This window comes from Lissotriton vulgaris, chromosome 7 (genome assembly GCF_964263255.1).
Source record: "Lissotriton vulgaris chromosome 7, aLisVul1.2, whole genome shotgun sequence".
Taxonomy (NCBI): Eukaryota; Metazoa; Chordata; class Amphibia; order Caudata; family Salamandridae; genus Lissotriton; species Lissotriton vulgaris.
This window is the reverse complement of record NC_141695.1, coordinates 1,253,643,601-1,253,663,315: the sequence shown is the minus strand read 5'-3', so window position 1 is coordinate 1,253,663,315 and position 19,715 is coordinate 1,253,643,601. Positions and strand designations below refer to the sequence as shown.

The window sequence follows — 19,715 nt, the reverse complement described above, 5'->3', positions numbered from 1 at the left end:
GGGATGAGGAGTATACAGGAAGACATCATGCCCAGGAGAGACTTGTAGGTCCGGACTTTTAGGTTCGCCTTTGACGCCACAGCCGTGGCCAGAGATAGTATTTTGTATGTCCTTTCCTTCGAGGGGAAGGCTTTCGCGCATTCCATGTCCAAGCTCGCCCCGAGGAAGGTAATTTTTGTCGTAGGGATAATGCAGGACTTTCTCGAGATTGAGAGTTAATCCTAGCCTCTGAAAAAGATTGGTGCAGGCGTTGGAGGATTCGGTTGCATCTATTGCTGAGGGTGCCTTCACCAGCCAGTCATCTAGGTAGGGGAAGACCTGGTGGCCCATTTGACGCAGGAAAGCTGCCACCGGTGCAAGGCACTTTGCGAAAATCCGCGGCGCGGACTTGAGGCCGAACGGCAGGACCTTGAACTGATAATGTTGTCCTGCAACTGCGAACCTCAGGAATTTTCTGTGACACTTGAGGATGGGGATGTGGTAGTAGGCATCTTGGAGATCCAAAGATGTCATGAAGTCTCCTTTTTCCAGAATGCCTAGTATTTCTTGAATCGTCACCATCCTGAACGATTGGCTCCGTAGGAAAGCGTTAAGCGCTCGGAGGTCCAGAATGGGCCTCCATTTTTTCACTTTCTGGCGTACAAGAAAGAAGTGTGAATAGAAGCCTTTTCCTTTCTGAGGTGTTGGAACTCGTTCGATTGCTCCCTTCTTCAGCATCACAGAAATTTCTTGGAGAAGAAGGCGTAGGTGTTTGTGTGTCCGCCTGTGGGGAGGTGTGGTAGGAGGGATGGAGGTGAATTCCAGGGAATGGCCGAATCTTATAATTTGGAGAACCCACCGGTCCGTGGTGATGCGTTGCCAATTGGGGAGGAAATGGGTCAACTTTCCTCCAATTTGTAATGAGGGATAGGGTGGCTGGACTGGCTGGAGTAATAGGTCACTGGCGGCCGCCAGTGCCCCTCTTCTGATTTTTGCCCCTGTAGTTTGATCTTCCGTAAGAAGACTGACGATTTTGTTGTTGTTTGTGGTGGTATTGATTTTTGGTATTGTAGGAATACGAGGACCTATTCTGATAGGAACCTCGATAAGAGGATTGACCTCTGGATCTGTTGCCTCGAAAGGACTGGTTCCGCGTCTGCAAGGTACCCAGTGCTCTGGCAGTATCGGTGTCTTTCTTTATGGTTTGCAGTGCCTCATCGATCTTGTCCCCAAAAAGGTGCTGGCCGTCGAAGGGCATGTCTAGCACTTTCGATTGCACCTCCTGTCGGAACGACGTCGCTTTAAGCCATCCTTGACGGCGTAGGACTGCAGCTCCGGCAAGTTGACGAAAGCCGGTCATGGCTGCATCAATAGCACAGTCAATTATTTCCGCTGCTGAGGTTTGACCCTCCGTAAGTAGTGCCTTGACTTCACCTTGGACTGTGTCAGGCAGTTCCGCCAAATAGGGGGCTATGTCCTCCCAGAGCTGGCGATTGTAACGCCCCAACAGAGCTATGGAGTTGGCCACCTTGATGGTCATGGCCGAAGTTGTCGTGAATCGTTTTCCAATCGTGTCCAACTTCCTGCCTTCTTTGTCCGGAGGAGCTGATAGAGGGGAGGAAGGGTTGCGGGAGTTCTTCTGGGCCACCTGTGTAACCACCGAATCTGGTTTCGGGTGTCCATTGAGGCAGGCCGCCGCTGTAAGTGGGGCCTTATATTTTTTGTCCAGGCGTGAAACAATTGCAGGTACAGAAGCGGGTGTCAGCATTAGTTTCTTGCCTTGCTCCCAAAGGAATTATATTATGGGAATAGATTTCGCTGACTTCTGCGTCTGCTCCTTGAAATCGTGCAAGAAGCATTCAGTTTCCGTCGATTCCATAACCATATGGAAGCGTTTTGCTGCCCTTTCCACAATTTTATGAAAGCCGCCAATGTCCACAGGTGGCGAATCTGCTTGGCGTGGTTGGGGTGAAGCTGGGGAAGATGCCACATACTCATCCTCCTCATCATTGGCAGAGTGTATTTCCTGTACCTCTCCTTCTTCCATTTCATCATCGTCGTCCTATTCCTCTGATGATACTACCACCTGAGGTTGGATTCTCTAACGGTGGGTTTGAGGGAGAGGTTGAGATTGTTTTGGGATTGACGCTGACGCCGGGTTATTTACTGAAGGCGTCTGATTCCCACCCTCCGTCGATGGTGTTTCCGGGAAGCGTTGCTTGTAATCTTGTATAAGGTATCTCAGGTCATTGACAATAGAGACCGGCAGGCATACCATTGGGGTGACTTCTGTGCGAACGCTAGTTTGGACGGAGTGTTCTTGGTAAGTGAACTCTTCCTGTTCCTCGTCCGTGCTCTGGCATTTGACATGAAGGTCCGAAATGGAAGTAGCAGGTTCCAGGGTGTCCTCTTCCTCAGATTCTTCACTCTGGAAGATTTCTGAAGGTAGCTGTTTCTGCACTTTGCTCAGAGACGTGGTTTCCGGTGTAATTTGCTGTTTGTGAATCTTGCCATGCGCAGAACTTGATGTGGAAGTTGCTGTCGTTGTTGCTGGTGTCGTCGACGGCGGCAGCGTGAGAGACGACACTTCTACGAGCTTGGACTTCCTCCATGGCTCAGAAAGGGCTGTCGTCGACGACGAGTCATCCGTCGATGGTGTTTTTGTTGACGGTAAGGTCTTCGTCGACGGTATCTCCGTAGACGGCATTTTGGTCGTCGACGAGGATTTCGACGTCGATGTTGTAGTCGTCGGTGCGCTCGTCTACGGCGAGCCCGCCGTCGCCGTCTTTGCAGTCGACGTCTTTGCCGTCGATGCCCTCGTCGACGCCTTCGTCGTCGGGATCGTCGACGGTGGGCTCATCATCGACGTCGTCGTCGACAGTGGGCTTTTCAACGACGACGTCGTCGTCGACGGTGTAATCTTCGTCGTCGACAAGGTTTTCGACGTCGACGACGATTTCAGCAGTATAACAGATGAAATAGGTCTACCTGCTGTCGACGATGATGTTGTCGTCGTCAACGGTGAAGGTGACGACGCTGTCGTCATCAAGACAGTGGTGGTCACTGAGGTAGTCCTCTGGGTATGTCTGCTCGATGATTGAGCAGGCTTCTTAAAGGTCTGGGAATCTTTGGCAGACACTGAAGATGTCGTAGATCTTGCCTCTAAAGACTTCTTTTGTGCCTTCCTAGGAGGAGTGTCTGAGGGGCCAGGGGAAGCTACCCATGGCCGCTTCTGAGAGGCTTCTAAGGTCTTAGAAACACTACCCTCCGAAGATTCCAGGTGGTCTCTGTCTTTGAGCCTGTCAAGCCAGATGAGAAGACGACCTTCCCTGTCCCTTACGGTCTTTTTAGGGAAAGACCTACATATTCTGCAGTCTGCAGGGACGTGGTCTGGATAAAGGCAATATAAGCACAAGGCATGCTTATCTTCCACATGGAGCCTTTTCTTCCCACATGAAGAGCAGGCCCTGAAAAGGGCTTTCTTCTGGGATTCAGACATTGTAGAAAGTAGTGGATAGAAAACACTTACTGCAGGAAAAAGTGGACAGAAGTAATCCCTGACAAGATGTAGAGTGAAGAAATCACTTCCAAAAGTTAAGTAGATGGTTTTGAAGGAATCCTGAGGAGAGCTCAGGCTGGAGACTCCCTAGCACAACGTGCGGTAGAAAATCTGAGGGACTGAGGCTCCTCCCAGGAAGGTTCTAGAGGGAGGTCATAGCTGATTGGCTGACTCTAAGAGTTTGGTCCTTTTTACATACGGACAAGGAAAGGCTACTAATGTGAGGCCCTTAGGCCTATTTTCTCTATGTATGTCTATGGGACATTACTTTTTTATGTACCGTCTCGACAACAGGGAATGATTCAGGCATGTGAATCTATGAAAGACACCCCTAATACTGGATAATCTGGAAGTACTACTAAGACAGCCGGAGGCAAGATGGATATGCAAATTACAATGCAGAAAATATGGTATGAACTTGGATAATGAAATGTACCATTTTCTGTGACGACTCATGATAATCTGTACTGCTCAGAACTAGAGGCATAGGATATTTTGATACCTTGAAATCTGTACATTTTTTCTAATGAGTTCATCAAGGAAGGGAATGTTAGTTGTACTAATAAGGTTGTACCATGCAAATGGGCAGATACCGAATATGAATCTCACCTAAGTACCCCCTTCTTTTCTAACTTATAGAATGCCACTATCCACCCCGCTAGTCATCTTTCCACCTCCCCCCCCACGTCCTTTGCCCGTACTCCTCCCTCATAAATCTCAAGAATGAACATTCTGCACAAGAACATCCACTTTGACAAGTAAAACAGTGTACCCCTCCATAGCTAGGATGCTCCTTAACTACCAAACCACTCTCTTCTTTTCAAACAAATAAATAAGAAATAAAAAATAATAAAAAATAAAAAACAAAAGACATGACTAATTATATGGGCCATATCGAAGAACAATATTGAACTCGAAAAATAATTGTTGGTTACCATACACCATATTGGGTAAAAATAGATCCACTCCTCTCTAAAATAAAACAAATATTAAAAATTAAAAATAAAGTATAAAATAAAAGATATGACCAATTATATGGGTCATATCGGAAATTATTTCTGAACTCGAGAAATAATTATTGGTTACTATACAATATATTGGCTAAAAATAGAACTTAATTGCCCTTGCTAACGCTCAGTCAGAGATTTGATGAAGTTTTGAAAAAAGTCGAACAAATGAAACTATAAAGAAATCAATATTCGTAAACAAATGACCACTCTAAGATGGCGCCCGTGGAGCAACTAGTGTGCGATTCAACAAAGATTATATCAAACGCCTTACACAGGGAGATTTTTGGGGATACCAATATGGCGTCAGTATGAGATTCACTGGGCGAGTTATGACATCCATGTACATAAGCGGAAATACACGACTATAATACATATAGTGATACAATCTGAACCGTAACGTCGTAGATACAACTTGGTGAATTTCCAATTAACTCCACAACATGCGTCTCAAAAATTCAACGTTGATGCTTTACTTTATACTTACTCAGCCTATACATATAACATGCTATAGTTCTAATATCGCTAGTACTGCCCATTCAAACATGGCGCTTAAGGCTAAAAAGATCAGGAATAGAGAAAAGTACGGGGTTTAAACCGTTGACCAATAGGTGGCTTCTCCCTTCGAATATAAGGCGGTTTCTGCAATGGCGAACTCAGCCTGGAACCAGCCATGCCGATACGTTAACATCAAACGCCGAAGGATACAGGTGAGAGACCGGGTATAGGGAGTCGGGATAAGACTTAATGGGAACCCACAATCTAATGGGATGTTACGGAGGGAAGGAGTGTGGGGGTTTGCTTATAGGAAGTCTTAGATCCCCTACTCGATAATAATGCAAATGCTACTTACCAGTATGCATCTGTTCTTGGCATGTAGGGCTGCTGACATTCATATCTGTGCATAGACCGCCACCTAGTGTTGGGTCCGGATGATTGCACATTGTTGTCCTGGAAGAGTCTTCGAAGTATCACGAGATAGGTGGCTCCTCCCCTGGACTACAGTGCGCATGGGCATCGCCTCCATCCCCAGATTGTTTTTAGCCATTGGCAGAGATGGAGTGAAGAATGTGAGTGATGACCATGCTATGAGCATATGTGTTTGTATGAATAAATACTGCAGCTGCTACAGGCGCCGGGGAGGAGGGCGGGCGATATGAATGTCAGCAGCCCTACATGCCAAGAACAGATGCATACTGGTAAGTACCATTTGCAGTTCGAGGCATGTGGGCTGCTGAATTCATATCTGTGCATAGAATACATAGCAGTCCCTCCATTAACGGCGGCCGCCCGTGCCAGCTGCAGCAGTCTGAAAAAGTGTTTTTAGAACAGCCTGACCAACAGCAGCCTGCTGTTTGGAATGCACGTCTACACAGTAGTGCTTAGTGAAAGTATGTGTGGTAGACCATGTGGCTGCTCTACAGATATCTTCTAAGGGAATGTTACCTAGGAAAGCCATAGAGGCCCCTAACTTCCTAGTGGAGTGGGCCCTCGGTGGGATAGTGAGAGTGCGCTTAGCTTTAGCGTAGCAGATCTGAATGCACTTTACTATCCATCTAGCAATCCCCGCTTTGGAGATAGCGTTTCCCTTGTGTTGTGTGGCAAAAGCAACAAAAAGCTGTTTGGTTTTGCGGAAATCTTTAGTCCTGTCCACATAGTACATCAAGGCCCTTTTCACATCAAGGGTGTGGAGCATGCGCTCCGCCAGCGTCTCTGGGTTTTGGAAAAACACCGGCAATTCAATTGTTTGGTTTATGTGGAATTGTGAGACTACTTTGGGTAAGAATTTAGGGTTAGTGCGGAGCACCACCCTGTTAGCATGTACTTGGAAAAATGGTTCCTGGATGGTGAGTGCCTGCAACTCACTAACCCTCCGTAGCGATGTAATTGCTACTAAGAAAGCCACCTTCCAAGTCAGAAACTGAAGCTCACAAGAGTGCAGTGGCTCAAAAGGAGGACCCATCAGCCTTGTAAGAACCACGTTGAGGTTCCATTCCGGAGCTGGTGGAGTCCTTGGTGGAATGACCCTTTTGAGTCCTTCCAGAAAGCCTTGATAGCAGGGACCTTAAAGAGTGACAGGTGCTGCCTATTCTGGAGGTATGCTGCTATAGCAGACAGTTGAATGCGGATGGAAGAGTACGCTAGATTACATCGATACAGGTGAAAAAGGTAACAGATGATGTTTTGAATGGAAGCATCTAGCGGGTCAATGTTGTGGTTTACACAGTAGATGACAAATCTCTTCCATTTAGCCGCATAACAAGCTCTAGTAGTGGGCTTCCTTGCCTCCCGAATGATGTCCATGCAATCGGGAGGAAGATTGAGGTAGCCAAACTCTAGGACTTCAGGAGCCAGATCGCCAGGTTGAGCTGTTGCGGATCTGGGTGCTGAATGTCGCCATGGCTCTGCGTCAGAAGGCTGGGAGTGAGATGAAGCCTTTGATGCGGTACCACGGAGAGTTCCAGAAACGTGGTGTACCATGGTTGGCGAGCCCACGTTGGAGCAACCAGGATGAGCGTCATCGAGTGCTGCCTGAGCTTGCGTGCCACCAGCGGTATCAGAGGTGCTGGGGGAAAAGTGTACGCAAATCTGCCTGACCAGTTCATCCACATCGCATTGCCCTGTGATTGGGGGTGTGGGAACCTGGCGGCGAAGCTTTGGCATTTTGCGTTCTCCTTTGTGGCGAACAGGTTGATCTCTGGATGACCCCACATTTGGAAGTACGGTTGGAGTACCGATGGATGTATCTCCCACTCGTGCATCTGATGGCTGTGCCTGCTGAGGAGGTCTGCCATTTGATTGTCCTTGCCCGGGAGGTGCTCCGCCATGAGGAAGATGTTCCTCTGAATGGCCCACTTCCACATGCTCTGAGCCAGATGAGACAGCTGTGGAGAGTGTGTGCCTCCCTGTTTCTGGATGTAGTACATGGCCGTCATGTTGTCCGTCCGGATCAACACGACCTTGTTGCACAGATGTACTTTGAACGCCTTTAAGGCCATGAAGATTGCCATCAGTTCCAACACATTGATGTGCATCTTCCTCTGCTGTAGTGTCCATAGTCCCTGCACAGTGTAATGGAGTACATGCGCTCCCCATCCCTGGAGAGAGGCGTCCGTCGTCAGGATGATCTGTGGGACAGGCTCTTGGAATGGTCGGCCTTTGCAAAGGTTTTGTGGATTCCACCAATGCAGAGAGTTGTATGCCCGACCGCTCACCAACACTAGGTCTGCCAGTTGCCCATGAGCCTGAGTCCACTGACGTGCTAGGCACTCCTGAAGCGGACGCATATGTAGTCTCGCGTGCGGGACAATGGAGATGCAGGAGGCCATCATGCCTATCAACTGCATGAACACCTTCGCTGGAAGCGAGTGTTGGGGTCTGAACCGTTGGATCAGCGCCTGGATACTGGCGATTCTCACTGAATTTGGCTGCGCAGTGGCCGCCAGAGTGTTGATCGTCGCGCCCAGATACTGTCGCACGTGGGCGGGCTGGAGATGGGACTTGGGGTAGTTCAGTGAGAAGCCCAGATCGTGCAGGAGATGAATTATTATTATTGCATTTCTTATATAGCGCCAGAATCGACCCCCGAAGGGGTATCTCCGCGCTTGCCTTGGGAACCCGTCCTGGTTTTTCCCTGTGAGATAGCCCCTACAGGGTATCCCCAAGGTGAAAGCCAGGCATCCCTCCGCGGGGGGCCGTTGAATGGTGCGTGACACATGGTCTGCGCACTGTTGCTCTGTTTTTGCCTGAATGAGCCAGTCGTCCAGGTAAGGATAGACGTGGACGTTTTGGCGACGGAGATGCGCCGCCACAGTCGCTAGGCACTTCGTAAATACCCTTGGTGCCGCGGTGACCCCGAACGGCAGGACCTTGAACTGGTAATGCTGGTCTAAGAGCGTGAATCTGAGATACCTCCTGTGGGAAGGATGTAGGGGGATATGAAAATAGGCATCCTTCAGATCCAGTGTAGCCAGAAAATCCCCCTGCTGAAGCAGGGGAAGCACTTGCTGCAACGTGAGCATATGGAAGTGCTCCAAGAGTATGTACCAGTTTAGGGGCCTGAGGTCCAGGATAGGCCTGAGGGATCCGTCCTTCTTGGGAATCAGGAAATAGAGGGAGTAAACCCCTGTTCCCCGCTCCCGCAATGGAACGAGCTCTATTGCCCCTTTTTGCAGCATAACTAGAACCTCCTGCTGCAATAAGGTCAAATGCTCGCCTGACATAGGACGGCTTCTTGGGGGTATGTCTGGCGGAATGGAAGTAAGCTCTAGACAGTACCCGTACTGGATAAGGGACCTCACCCACCTGTCCGTGGTGATGTTCTTCCACGCCGGCAGGAACTGCTGAAGTCTCCCCCCAACCGGTGTTGCATGGTTGGGGGGCAGTGACAAGACGTCACTGCTTGTTGGTGGTGGTGGACCTGGAGCCATTGTTTCCACGTCCCCTGCCTTTGGTATTATTGCCTCTGTAACCGCCTCTACCCTTGTTGTTATATGAGGGCTGGGCGTTACCCTTGTAGTATTGTGCGGACTGGGATGCCTGTCCCCGGGTGGTGCCTTTTGAATTTGAACGGCGAAAGAAACCACCCCGAAACTGCTGACTTTGTAAAGCCCCCATCGACTTTGCAGTTTCGGTATCCTTTTTCATTTTTTCTAGAGAGGCATCCACCTCAGGTCCAAACAGATGGTCAGGGTTAACTGTTTGCCCTAAAATAGTGGTTTGGATGTCGGGCTTGAACCCCGAAATACGAAGCCAGGCATGACGTCTAAGTAACACACTTGTATTGATGGCTCTAGAGGATGTATCTGCCACGTCTAGAGCACATTTGATGGATGCATTTGTAATGAGTTTACCCTCCTGAATGAGCATCTCCCCTGCCTCCTTGTATTGGTCAGGCAAGTGTTGCAGAATGGCCTCTAATGTGTCATAATGGGCCCTATCATAACGTGCAAGCAAGGCTTGGGTGTTAGATATTCTCCAGATGTTAGCTGCCTGTGCAGCAATACGTTTGCCCGAGGCCTCAAAGATCTTGGACTCTTTGTCTGGGGGAGGAGCGTCACCAGTAGTTTGAGAATTCGCCCTTTTCCGAGCGTTGGAAACAACCAGGGAGTCCAATGGAAAGTGTCCCTTGATATAGGTGGGATCCGTGGGTGCCGCCTTATATTTCCTGTCGATGCGAGGGTTGACCACCCGCGCCCGGGTGGGCTCTCTGAAAACCTCCGGTGCATGCTTAAGCACCCCCTTAAGCATCGGTAGCGTTTTGACCTGCTTTTCGGCTACCGAGAAGGTGTCGAATAAGAAGTCCGCATCCACGGGGTCTGAGTGCAGCTCGACGTCGTGGTTCGCCGCGGCTCTCTCAATTAAAGCATTGAAGGCCGCCGAGTCCTCTGTCGGGGACGTCTTGGCGGTGAAAAGTTGAGTGTCCTGACCCGACTGCGGGTCATCTGGGTCGCCTCCCCCGGCCCAGGGAACATGCTCCTCCTCCGGATCCGAGTACGCAGGATAGGTGTACTCGGCATCTTCCTCGTCCGCATCGGCCGCGGGGGAATGCGTCGGCGAGTGTTCCAAGGCCTGTGGGGACACAGGTTCCACCAGAGCCGAAGAGTCCGCAGAGTACCTTTTATTCTTGAGCGGGATTTTAAAAGGTTCCAACGCCGGCTCCGACGTGATCTTTCGTTTGAGGAGCGACAGTTTTCCGGTGTTGGCGTCGATAATGACCTCACGACGCTCTTCTACCGCAAGCGGCTGGAGCCGAAGCTTCGATACCACCAAGGAAGCTTTCGGCGTTAACACCTCCCCTGAATGTCCGCTTTGTTTCGGCGCGAAGGCCTTCGGCGCCAACTTGGGTGGAAGGACGAAACGAATAGGCGTTTTCCCTTTAGTAGGCTTAGGCGTGAGCGTAGGCACTACAGTGTCCTGAGTGGGAACCACTGTGGTCTTTCGGATCCGCTGTAAGGATTCCTCCACCTTCTTCGTAAGGGTTGTCGAGGGTTGCACCTGCTCGAGCGACCCCTCGTCTTCGAGAGCCTGATCGCCGGTAGGCTTCTTCTTCGGGGCCGACGCCCCATGCCTAGGCGCGTCGTCGCCCTGACGCTTCTTCGAAACCGTCTTCGGGTCCCCTACCCCTTTCGGTGCCGACGCGGCCGCGTCGGAGACCTTCGCCTTCGGTGTCGACCCCAAGGGCTTCGGGTCGGCCATCTTGGCGTGGCTCTTGGAGTCGGCCATTTTGGATTTCTTGGAAGTCGACGCCTCCAGAACCTTCTTCACCAACGCAACTTTCAGTTTCGGTTTCGCATCCGAGGGTGCGTGACCAGTTGGTTTCAATTTCGGTTTCTTCAACAGAAGAGATGGCTTAGAAATGTCCGTGACCGGGCCCGGAGGCGGGGACGTAGGACTGATAGGCAGATCTTGGGTAAGGCCCGAAGGCGATCCCTCGACCTGGGCCGTATGAAGGGGATCCGCCCCTGAGTCCGACTGGGGATGCTCGTCCTCTGAGCTATCTCCCATCGTGGCACAAGCCTGATCGTCGTCCCCTACCTCGTCGGAGACTTCGTCAACGTCCGCGTCACCCGCGTCGTAGTTTTCCTCATCGGACGCGGGGCCAGAGTCCGACTCCCGCACGTCGTCTTCTCCCTCGACAGATTCCTGGAAAATGTCATCTGGTGGGGGCGCCGAAGCCGACAATTGAGCCTGGAGCCGATTGGCCCGGCGAATCTTTAAAGTCTTCTTGCTTCGGAACTTCGAACACGCCATGCAGGTGTCTTCGCGGTGATCCGGCGATAAGCAGGTATTGCACACAGGGTGCACGTCGAGGTGCGAATATTTGGAGTGACACAGCGGACACTTCTTGAATGGAGTCCGCTCCATAGCAAAAGTTGTAGTATAGGCCCGTCCGCGCCGAAGGCACGTGGAAGGGCAGCAAGAGATAGGAGCTGAGAGTCAGAAAGAAACCCGAACGCAACTATACCGACGCCCAGCCTAAAGACCTTTTGGTCTCGAGTAGAAGTTGAACATCTATCGGTTCCGACAGAGGGAACCGAAACACATCCGAACCCAATGGCGGAAAAAAACAATCTGGGGATGGAGGCGATGCCCATGCGCACTGTAGTCCAGGGGAGGAGCCACCTATCTCGTGATACTTCGAAGACTCTTCCAGGACAACAATGTGCAATCATCCGGACCCAACACTAGGTGGCGGTCTATGCACAGATATGAATTCAGCAGCCCACATGCCTCGAACCTGTGTTTTTATCAGTTTTTTGGGACCCGCGAGGGCTTAAACATATGAAATACAATGAAACCTTTTTAGAAATGCTCTACCAAATCGTTTCTTTACCTGTGGTTACAATACTGCGAGGGTCATGTTTTAAACAAGTAATCCCCATCGTTAGCGTAAAAATAACAGCAGGAGTCTATATGGGTGTGGCACAGGGGAATATAGCCCCCTAACCTGACATAATAATGGCATAATACTGAACCACGGGAAACCTGAGCCCTTTTACTTATACAGAAAGCAAATTGCTGGGATTACTTTTCCTTGCGACAAAAAATAATATGATAGCTCTGCCGAGTTAGCAACATTTTAATAAATTAAAGAAAGGTGAGTGGGAATTTAAGATACGAGTGCCCTAGGCTGTTTCGAACTTTGAATTAACTCAAATAGTGGGGTTGAACGCTAACACCCATACATGTATGAGTGCAGTCAGGAAGTGATTTAAGGCAAATTCGGAATATTTGCAGGATGTGATTAGATATTGGTGACTAAGTAATGTAAGGCGGAATCATTATGACTCACTATGTTGCGAAGAAACGAATGCGATATGTTGATTTGTGAGAGTAAACATTCGGGCATATAGATATATGTATGGAACACGAACAGCCCAATCATAGGACTACAGCTTGGTTATATGCATAGTGGTGGCGTAGAAAGCCACAGCATCTAACTAATATTCTGATACTCTAGACATCGGACTGACATGACTATTTTTTAGATAGGAAGTTAGAACGGCTCTGAGTTTAATGCATTACAGCACAATAATAGATACAATTCTATGACGGGTTAATTGGGATTCTTTGACTTTTTTCACTATCCAGTATTGCAACGACCTTGCACTAAAACGAACAGGGAAGGGAAGAAATTGGACTTCCTGAATCGACTTATTGGGCAAGAACTACAAAGCTTTGGAAACGTGGGAACAAATAAGGGAAGACATAAACTGCACGAATAAAAGGTATGCATAAAAATAGAACGATACAGGAATAACCAAACGACCGGCCCAAAAAATTAGCTTGAAAACAGGGGAAGCACCTGAACACAACACACCAGAAAGAACTGCAGTGGTAAGAACCGTTATTACATTCCCCTCCCCCCCCCCCCCTCCCCCTTCCTTCTTCCCCATGCCCTACCAAATTGATACTAGAATACCAACGAATCACAACTGAAAAACGCTCTGCCCTAAAAGAAAGTAAGTCCAAACTATCCCTGCCACTCCCAATTCATTCCCGCTCTTTTCTAACCTAAAAACCACACAGAGATGGATTGGAAAATGATGTGTTATCTTGAATGTGGGACATATTTAGAGAGTGTATATCAAGACGGTAATACCATGATATGAACAAACAGAGATCAGATAGGAAAGCATGTACTGTTATTGAATTTAAGATACACAATATAAAATTGTATGAAAAAGTACACTATGTATAAGAAATTTATGGAACTTTGTATCTATATGGCATAAGGATAACATAACTACTATTGGATAGATCTAGAACTATGTACTGATATTGAAGTGATATAATATGTTCTAGGTTTGGGTTGATGGTTCTTTTATCCTAAAATATGACACACTGGTAAAAGTTCTCTTGGTACTGCAATATGAGTCATCTGTGATTCTGATACCCAATTGTGGTTTCCCCACTTTTCTCTACGGCCTTCCATGCAAACCCTTCCGTCCCCCTTCCATGGTGGTACCCGTCTAGAATGGTGACATTAGGATAACTACATAAGTTGCCTCTCTTGTAGCATGAATGTATAATATGAACTGCAACTGATTGTTCTACAACATCCTTTGATGAGTCTTTCCCAATATCTGGATACTGTGTATTTCTTCTTTTGGGGAAACAAGTGTTCTTCAAAGAATTGTTTATAAGATGTAGTGTTAAATGGGAAATGTGCAAAGAACTTATGACACAGGAAACTGATGGTAGTATTTTTCTTTTATTGTATTTTCAGCCCTGAAGAAACTCCTTGGTAGGGAGTGAAACGCGTTGGCTGAATTCGTTGCATATTATATTGATGATCTGTATTTTAATGGACAAAGATAAATAAAGAAAAACATTTTCTACTTACTTTCTCTTGGACTTCTATTTTGGTGCGCCCCCATGAACATTGAAAAAAACAGCATACATTTGAGTGCCTGGGGTAGAGTGAGGATCACCTGGGTCAGCAGCAGCTGCCCAGGGTTCATTGGTATCATCTGGATCAGTGTATACAGGATAGCTGTATTCATCATCATCACCTTCCCAGTGTCCACATCTGAATAAGTGGGTGAGACATCCTGGCCACGTGGAGATACCGGTTCTACAAGAACAGGCGTCGAAGTAGAATCCTTTTTCTTCTTCAGTGGAATTTTATAGGACTCCATTGGCTGTTCCGGGGCGATTTTCCGCTTAAAGAGAAAGTCTGCCAGTTTCGGCATCGATAAAGTGTTCCTGTTGCTCTTCCAACGAGGATTGTCGATGCTTTATGGCCGGGACCACTGTTGTTGACTTCGGCACCGAGGAAATCTTCTCGGGCACGTCGGTGGCCATTTTAGGGGCGAAAGCCTTCGGCACCACTTTCGGCGGCAGCGTGAAGTGGATGGGCGTCGACGTCTTCTGAGGTTTTTCTGCAGGCTTCGAAGGTGGAGGATCTTTAGGTCCGACACTTGAGGCCTTGTCCTTGATGCGCTTCAGGGAGTCTGCCACCTGCTTCGAGAATGAGGCGGACGGCTGCGTCGACTCGACGGAATCCTTCGAGGCACCACCAGACGTGGACTCGTGGGTCGGTCCGCTCTTGGCCTTGTCTTGTCGACGCGGAGGCTCGAGAACCTTCGGATCACCGAGCCCTTTGTCGGTGTCGACTGTCTTCGGCGCCGATTTGTTCGGGTCGACTGCCCTAACCTTTGCCTTCAGCGCGCTAGACTTAGTCTTGACGCCCTTGAGCTGTTTCTTCGGGTCGATAGCGCCATTCTGCTTTGTCGGTGCCGACAGGTCTGAGGACTTCGAGCCGACCAAAGCAATACGCACTTTTTGTTTCGATGTAGGCAGCTGTGCTTTCACTTGCGTCGAGACCGGAGCTTTTACTTTCGGTTTCGATTTCGCAGGTTGCGGCTCCTTAGTAATGTCTGAAGCCGAGCCCGAAGGCGGGGCCGTAGAACTTATTGGAAGATCTTGGGTAAGGCCTAGTGGCGATCCCTCGACCTGAGCCTTAGGAAGCGTTTCGGCCCCAATGTCAGTTTGAGTTAGCTCCTCGCTCGAGCTATCTTCCATCGCCCCGAAGGCCCCGTTGTCGTCTCCTACCTCGTCGACGACTTCTTCCGCTTCGAGCATTTCAACACCCTCGTCGTAGTTGGAGTCGACCTCCGACGCGGGATTAGACAGGTTCTCACGAACCTCCCGGTCAGCTCCTTCATCATCCCCGGCATCGAATATGTCCACAGGCGCCGGTGCAGTCTGCTGGGCTTCCTGGCGCGCAGCGCGCTGATGCAGAAGAGTCTTCTTGGATCGAAAACGGGAACAAGCCATGCAGCTGGCTTCATCATGATCCGGCGACAGACACTTGTTGCACACCGGGTGGACGTCGATATGGGGATACTTGAAGTTGCACACGGGACATCTCTTGAACGAGCTCCGTTCCATGATGGTTCGTCGATAAGGCCTCTGGCGTCGACCGGGCCTTCAGCGTCGAAAAGCACGCGGCTCTCCTGGAAATCCGGCTCAGAACTGAGCTGGAAAGAATAGGGCACCGAACGCAAGACTATACCGACGAAAAACTAAAGGCCTTAAGAAACTTTTATATCGATTCCGACTAGAGTGAACCAATATACATCCGAACCCAATGGCGGAATAAAACAATCTGAGGATGGAGTCAATGCCCATGCGCACTGTAGTCCAGGGGAGGAGCCACCTATCTCGTGATACTTCAAAGACTCTTCCAGGACAACAGTGTGCAATCATCCGGACCCAACACTAGGCGGCGATCTATGCACAGATATGAATTCAGCAGCCCACATGCCTCGAACACTAACCTACCAATAGTGTGCAGGCTGAGTGGCTGCTTTCAGCTGCCACCACAAGACAGGTTTCTGGAACCCTGGGTCGAGAGCCTGCTGCTCTATGGGGCCTGAAACAATGCACATCCTGGGATGAGGTGCCAACCCTCCTCCACCAGGATGGGCAGCACAACTGGGGGCACAATGCTCAGTCCCCGCCATCTTGCAAATGGATGGACTCAGCCAACCAGGGACAGGCTCATGCCCCCCTCCCACTGGAGGGTGGCATAATATGGGGTGTACCCACCCCAGGGAAGTGACCCATAGAAATGACCACAAAGAACACTTTTACACAGTGAACTATAATTCCAGTTGAGCTGATACCATAACTGATCAATTACAGAGTGGAAAAATGCGCTCCTAAACCAACACATGCATTTTCGTACAGTGGAGCTCCTGGATTCCTTAAAGCAGTAGTGTACTGTAAAAATATATACTTCGAATCCACCGAAATGTGTTATGCGAAATATATTTTACTGTTTATGTAAATGAGGATTCCACAATTGAGAGATAGGGAGAAACAGTTTCCCTGTCTCCTTATATGGAGAAAAACACTAATCACTGGGCTAAAAATCACAATTACTGGATGCAGAGAAGAACAGTCAAACAAATTGGAACAACCTCACCCAATATCTTACTGGTTGGAGAAGACATTCTACTTTAGGTATAAAGCTACCACATTAGATGGTAATTGAGCCAAGAGTGTGTTTAACCCTTCTGTTTTACCTTGTCCAAAGTCAACATATAGAAGTTGGATATATCATTGTCCTGGGCATGTCTTATTCTTGCTCGACACTCCTCTTCGTCTATTAGTTCACCAACATACTCATTCACAAACACTCCCTGAAAAGAAAAACACACAATAGGTTGAAGAACATTTCACTAACCAAAGCTATATTACTAGCGAAATAAAACAGACCTCCAATAATTCCAAGGCAGCTCGTTTTTCACCAATAGACTGTTAAAACTAGTATAATCTTACTGTACTGATTTACTTAATATAGCTGTATAAAATTAAACCTAAATCAATTTAGAACAATAATTAAAAAAGATTAAGCAGACATTTTATTACCATTCGTAGTTAGCCTGGAAGAAGTCAACAAACACAACTGTTAAAATGTTAGTAAAGGACTTATTTTCAAAGACACTGAGTCCACCCAGTTACTGAATTACTAGATATCATGGAACAGTTAGGGATGAGGCATTTGACAGACCTTCCATCTAATGGATGCACAGTATTACATTTCTTTTGCCTTAGTTAACAGAATACACAGATACTATCCAGCCTCTTCGCTCACAGAAGGCACTTCCTAGTTATCACAATGTAAGACTAACCATCAACAACTACTTAACACCCAAGCAGCCACCAGGGGATACTTGACACATACCTTTCTAAGGTCTACTTTGCATCGTAGACCCCATCCTCGGCTTGCAGTCCGGAACACCTCCACCTCAGGATACTGCCTTTTAGAGAAGCACTGATTCTGGCATTTTTCTCCAGCAGGGCATGCAGACGGATGACACTCGTACAGGAGCATTCGATTGATACACTCAGAGTCTTGGCCACAGGGGTTCTCATCAGTGACTTTGCAGTTGCAGCGTGGAATTTCAGACATGTCCGCTGTGAAGATCTGGACCCCTCCTATTGGCCTGTTCACCTAGGGATATACATAATGTTTATGAGAAAGGACAAGCAGCCTCCTTTGTCCCATTCCCAGAAAAGCATGTGAGACTTAACATTGCCCCTCGCACATTATTACAGAAATGGAGATCAACAATTCTAGAAGTGTCATTTTAGTCACTAGATGTGGGAGTACAAGGAACAAACTACAGAGAATTCTCACTAGCAAACTCAGACGCAGAAAGATAACCCAAGTTAGTTATGGGACAAAGCACTTCTGAGGATTTCAATGACCGTTGTGGAACTGGAAATCATCTTACAGCACATTAATTCAAGCACTCTCTCCCAACACCTTGTTTTTGCTGCAGCTGACACCCTAAGAGTGATGGGAATGCCCAATGCGAGTCCTGTGCTCACTGTGGCATAGGACTCAAATAACACCCTAATGACAATCCTGAAGTAGGATGAAACCAGTCCGGATTGCTTGTGGTTACTGCTGGATGGGACCTCGCTTGGCAGCTCAGGGAAAACTGTTTCCATGAGAAGGGTCAATACTGATTTGCATAAGGCAGTGCTTTATTTCGAGTTCAATGGTGGCAGAAAACAATGGGCTTGAGGGTGGCCCGAGCAATTGCTAGGGGGCTGAGATTAATTGAGCCCTTATTCTATCACCTTTTGTAGGAAGTTGGTTCTGTATATACTATACCAAAAAGAGGTATAGCGTGCACAGAGTCCAGTGAGTCCCCAAAGGTATTGCAGATTTTAAAGTAGAAAATACCATACTCTCAATTTAGTGGTGGCTGAGCAGTTAGGCTTATCAGAGGGTAGTGTTCAGCATTTATTGTACACATTCGGGCAAGAAATGTTGCCACACACTCAAAGACTGAACCCAGATCAACGGGTTTGTATAAACATGTTAGTTATTTTATTTCTTGAACCAAGAATCACTTCGGGCAGGTAAGCCTTACAGTTTGTAAAAGTACCAATACTTTTCAAGAATGTAGTAATGTTTTGTAAATGCAGTTAAATAACTTACAGTATTAAGAAGGTTTTCTATAAGTGTCAATCAAGTACAGTGGTATGTTTTTGCACTAATCAGATTAGACAGGTCATTGCAACAGATAGAACAATGCAATCCTATGGAGGAAAACAATGTTAAACTGTTTGCAGGCAAATACTCGACTTACTTCCCCAGGCTTCGGAGGTTTAGGACAACACAGGGTAAGGTTCAAGACCAGGTAGGTACTGCACCACCAGTGGCGCTAGAGCGGCCGAGTGCAGAGGTCACTGGGCCCAATGTTATCCAATGGAGTCGGGGGGCACGGTTTGCAGGTAGGTACTCATGGTCTTAAGGCAAATGCCCTGGGGGAATGAGGGAAGAACACATGGGGGGGCGGGGGGCACACAAAGTAGTACCAAAACTACTCCACCAGCGGCACAGGGGCAGTTGGGTGCTTTTCACCCTTACCTGTCGGTGCCAGGAAACCCCTCGGGTAGCTGTGCACCTTATAAATTTAACATAACAGAACAGGTGCAAATCAGTATTGGGTAGCCAATGCTTTCCAAAGGCTGGGCAGGTAATTTGGATAGCCGGGGGACATCTGGGCAAAGTCAGCAGGGTACCCCAAAGTCAGGAGCAGAGGAAGCAGGGGTGCCTTTTGGTGTTGAGCTTTCTCAGCGGGTTCTGGTTGCGGTGACCCTTCAAACAGAGAGGGGTCATGGATAGGTCAGCCACTGATGCAGACAAGGTCAGGATCGCCAGGGAAACTCCACAGGATAGTTGAGTCACTAACTCAGGCCGTGGGTGTCGGGTGCAGAGGTTGCAGATCTGCCTGGATCCGGAGTCCTTAAAGTTGGAGTTTCTTCTTTGGACAAATCCGCAGGAGGAAAAAGTCTTTATTGTGGAAGAAGTGTGGTGCAGTGGCCAGGGTGCCTGACTCTGGACCACAGGGTTCACGGTTCGATACCCGGCTCCGGCGGCAGGTTAGCCTAGCATCAAGTGACTCTGGGCAATAGCTTGCTTAATCTTCCAGACAGCCCCCAGCGCTGGGACACCTCCGTCGGAGGTAGCTGTGCGCTTTCCAAATACTGGCATTGACATTTGCATTTATTGAATCAGCTCAGGTCCCTGGAGAGATGCTGGCTGCAGGACACACCGGTTTCTTTGAACACGGTTGCTGGAGGAGGTAGGGATGGGGCCAAGTCAGTTGTCGTCGTCTTCTACACTGCTGCCCAGC

The 19,715-nt window shown here is 48.4% G+C and overlaps 1 protein-coding gene across 3 annotated transcripts in view; it reads right to left on the bottom strand.

The window, feature by feature from the left end:
• Positions 1-19,715, bottom strand: part of NSD1 (nuclear receptor binding SET domain protein 1) — a 1,028,734-nt gene that overhangs the window by 170,771 nt on the left and 838,248 nt on the right. For all 3 annotated transcript variants that reach the window (XM_086931779.1, XM_086931778.1, XM_086931780.1), the window contains exons 18-19: positions 17,246-17,515; positions 16,584-16,700 (exon numbers count right to left, since the gene is read on the bottom strand). In XM_086931779.1, coding sequence (XP_086787905.1) covers positions 16,584-16,700; positions 17,246-17,515 — 387 coding nt within the window. The remainder of the gene's footprint in view (positions 1-16,583; positions 16,701-17,245; positions 17,516-19,715) is intronic.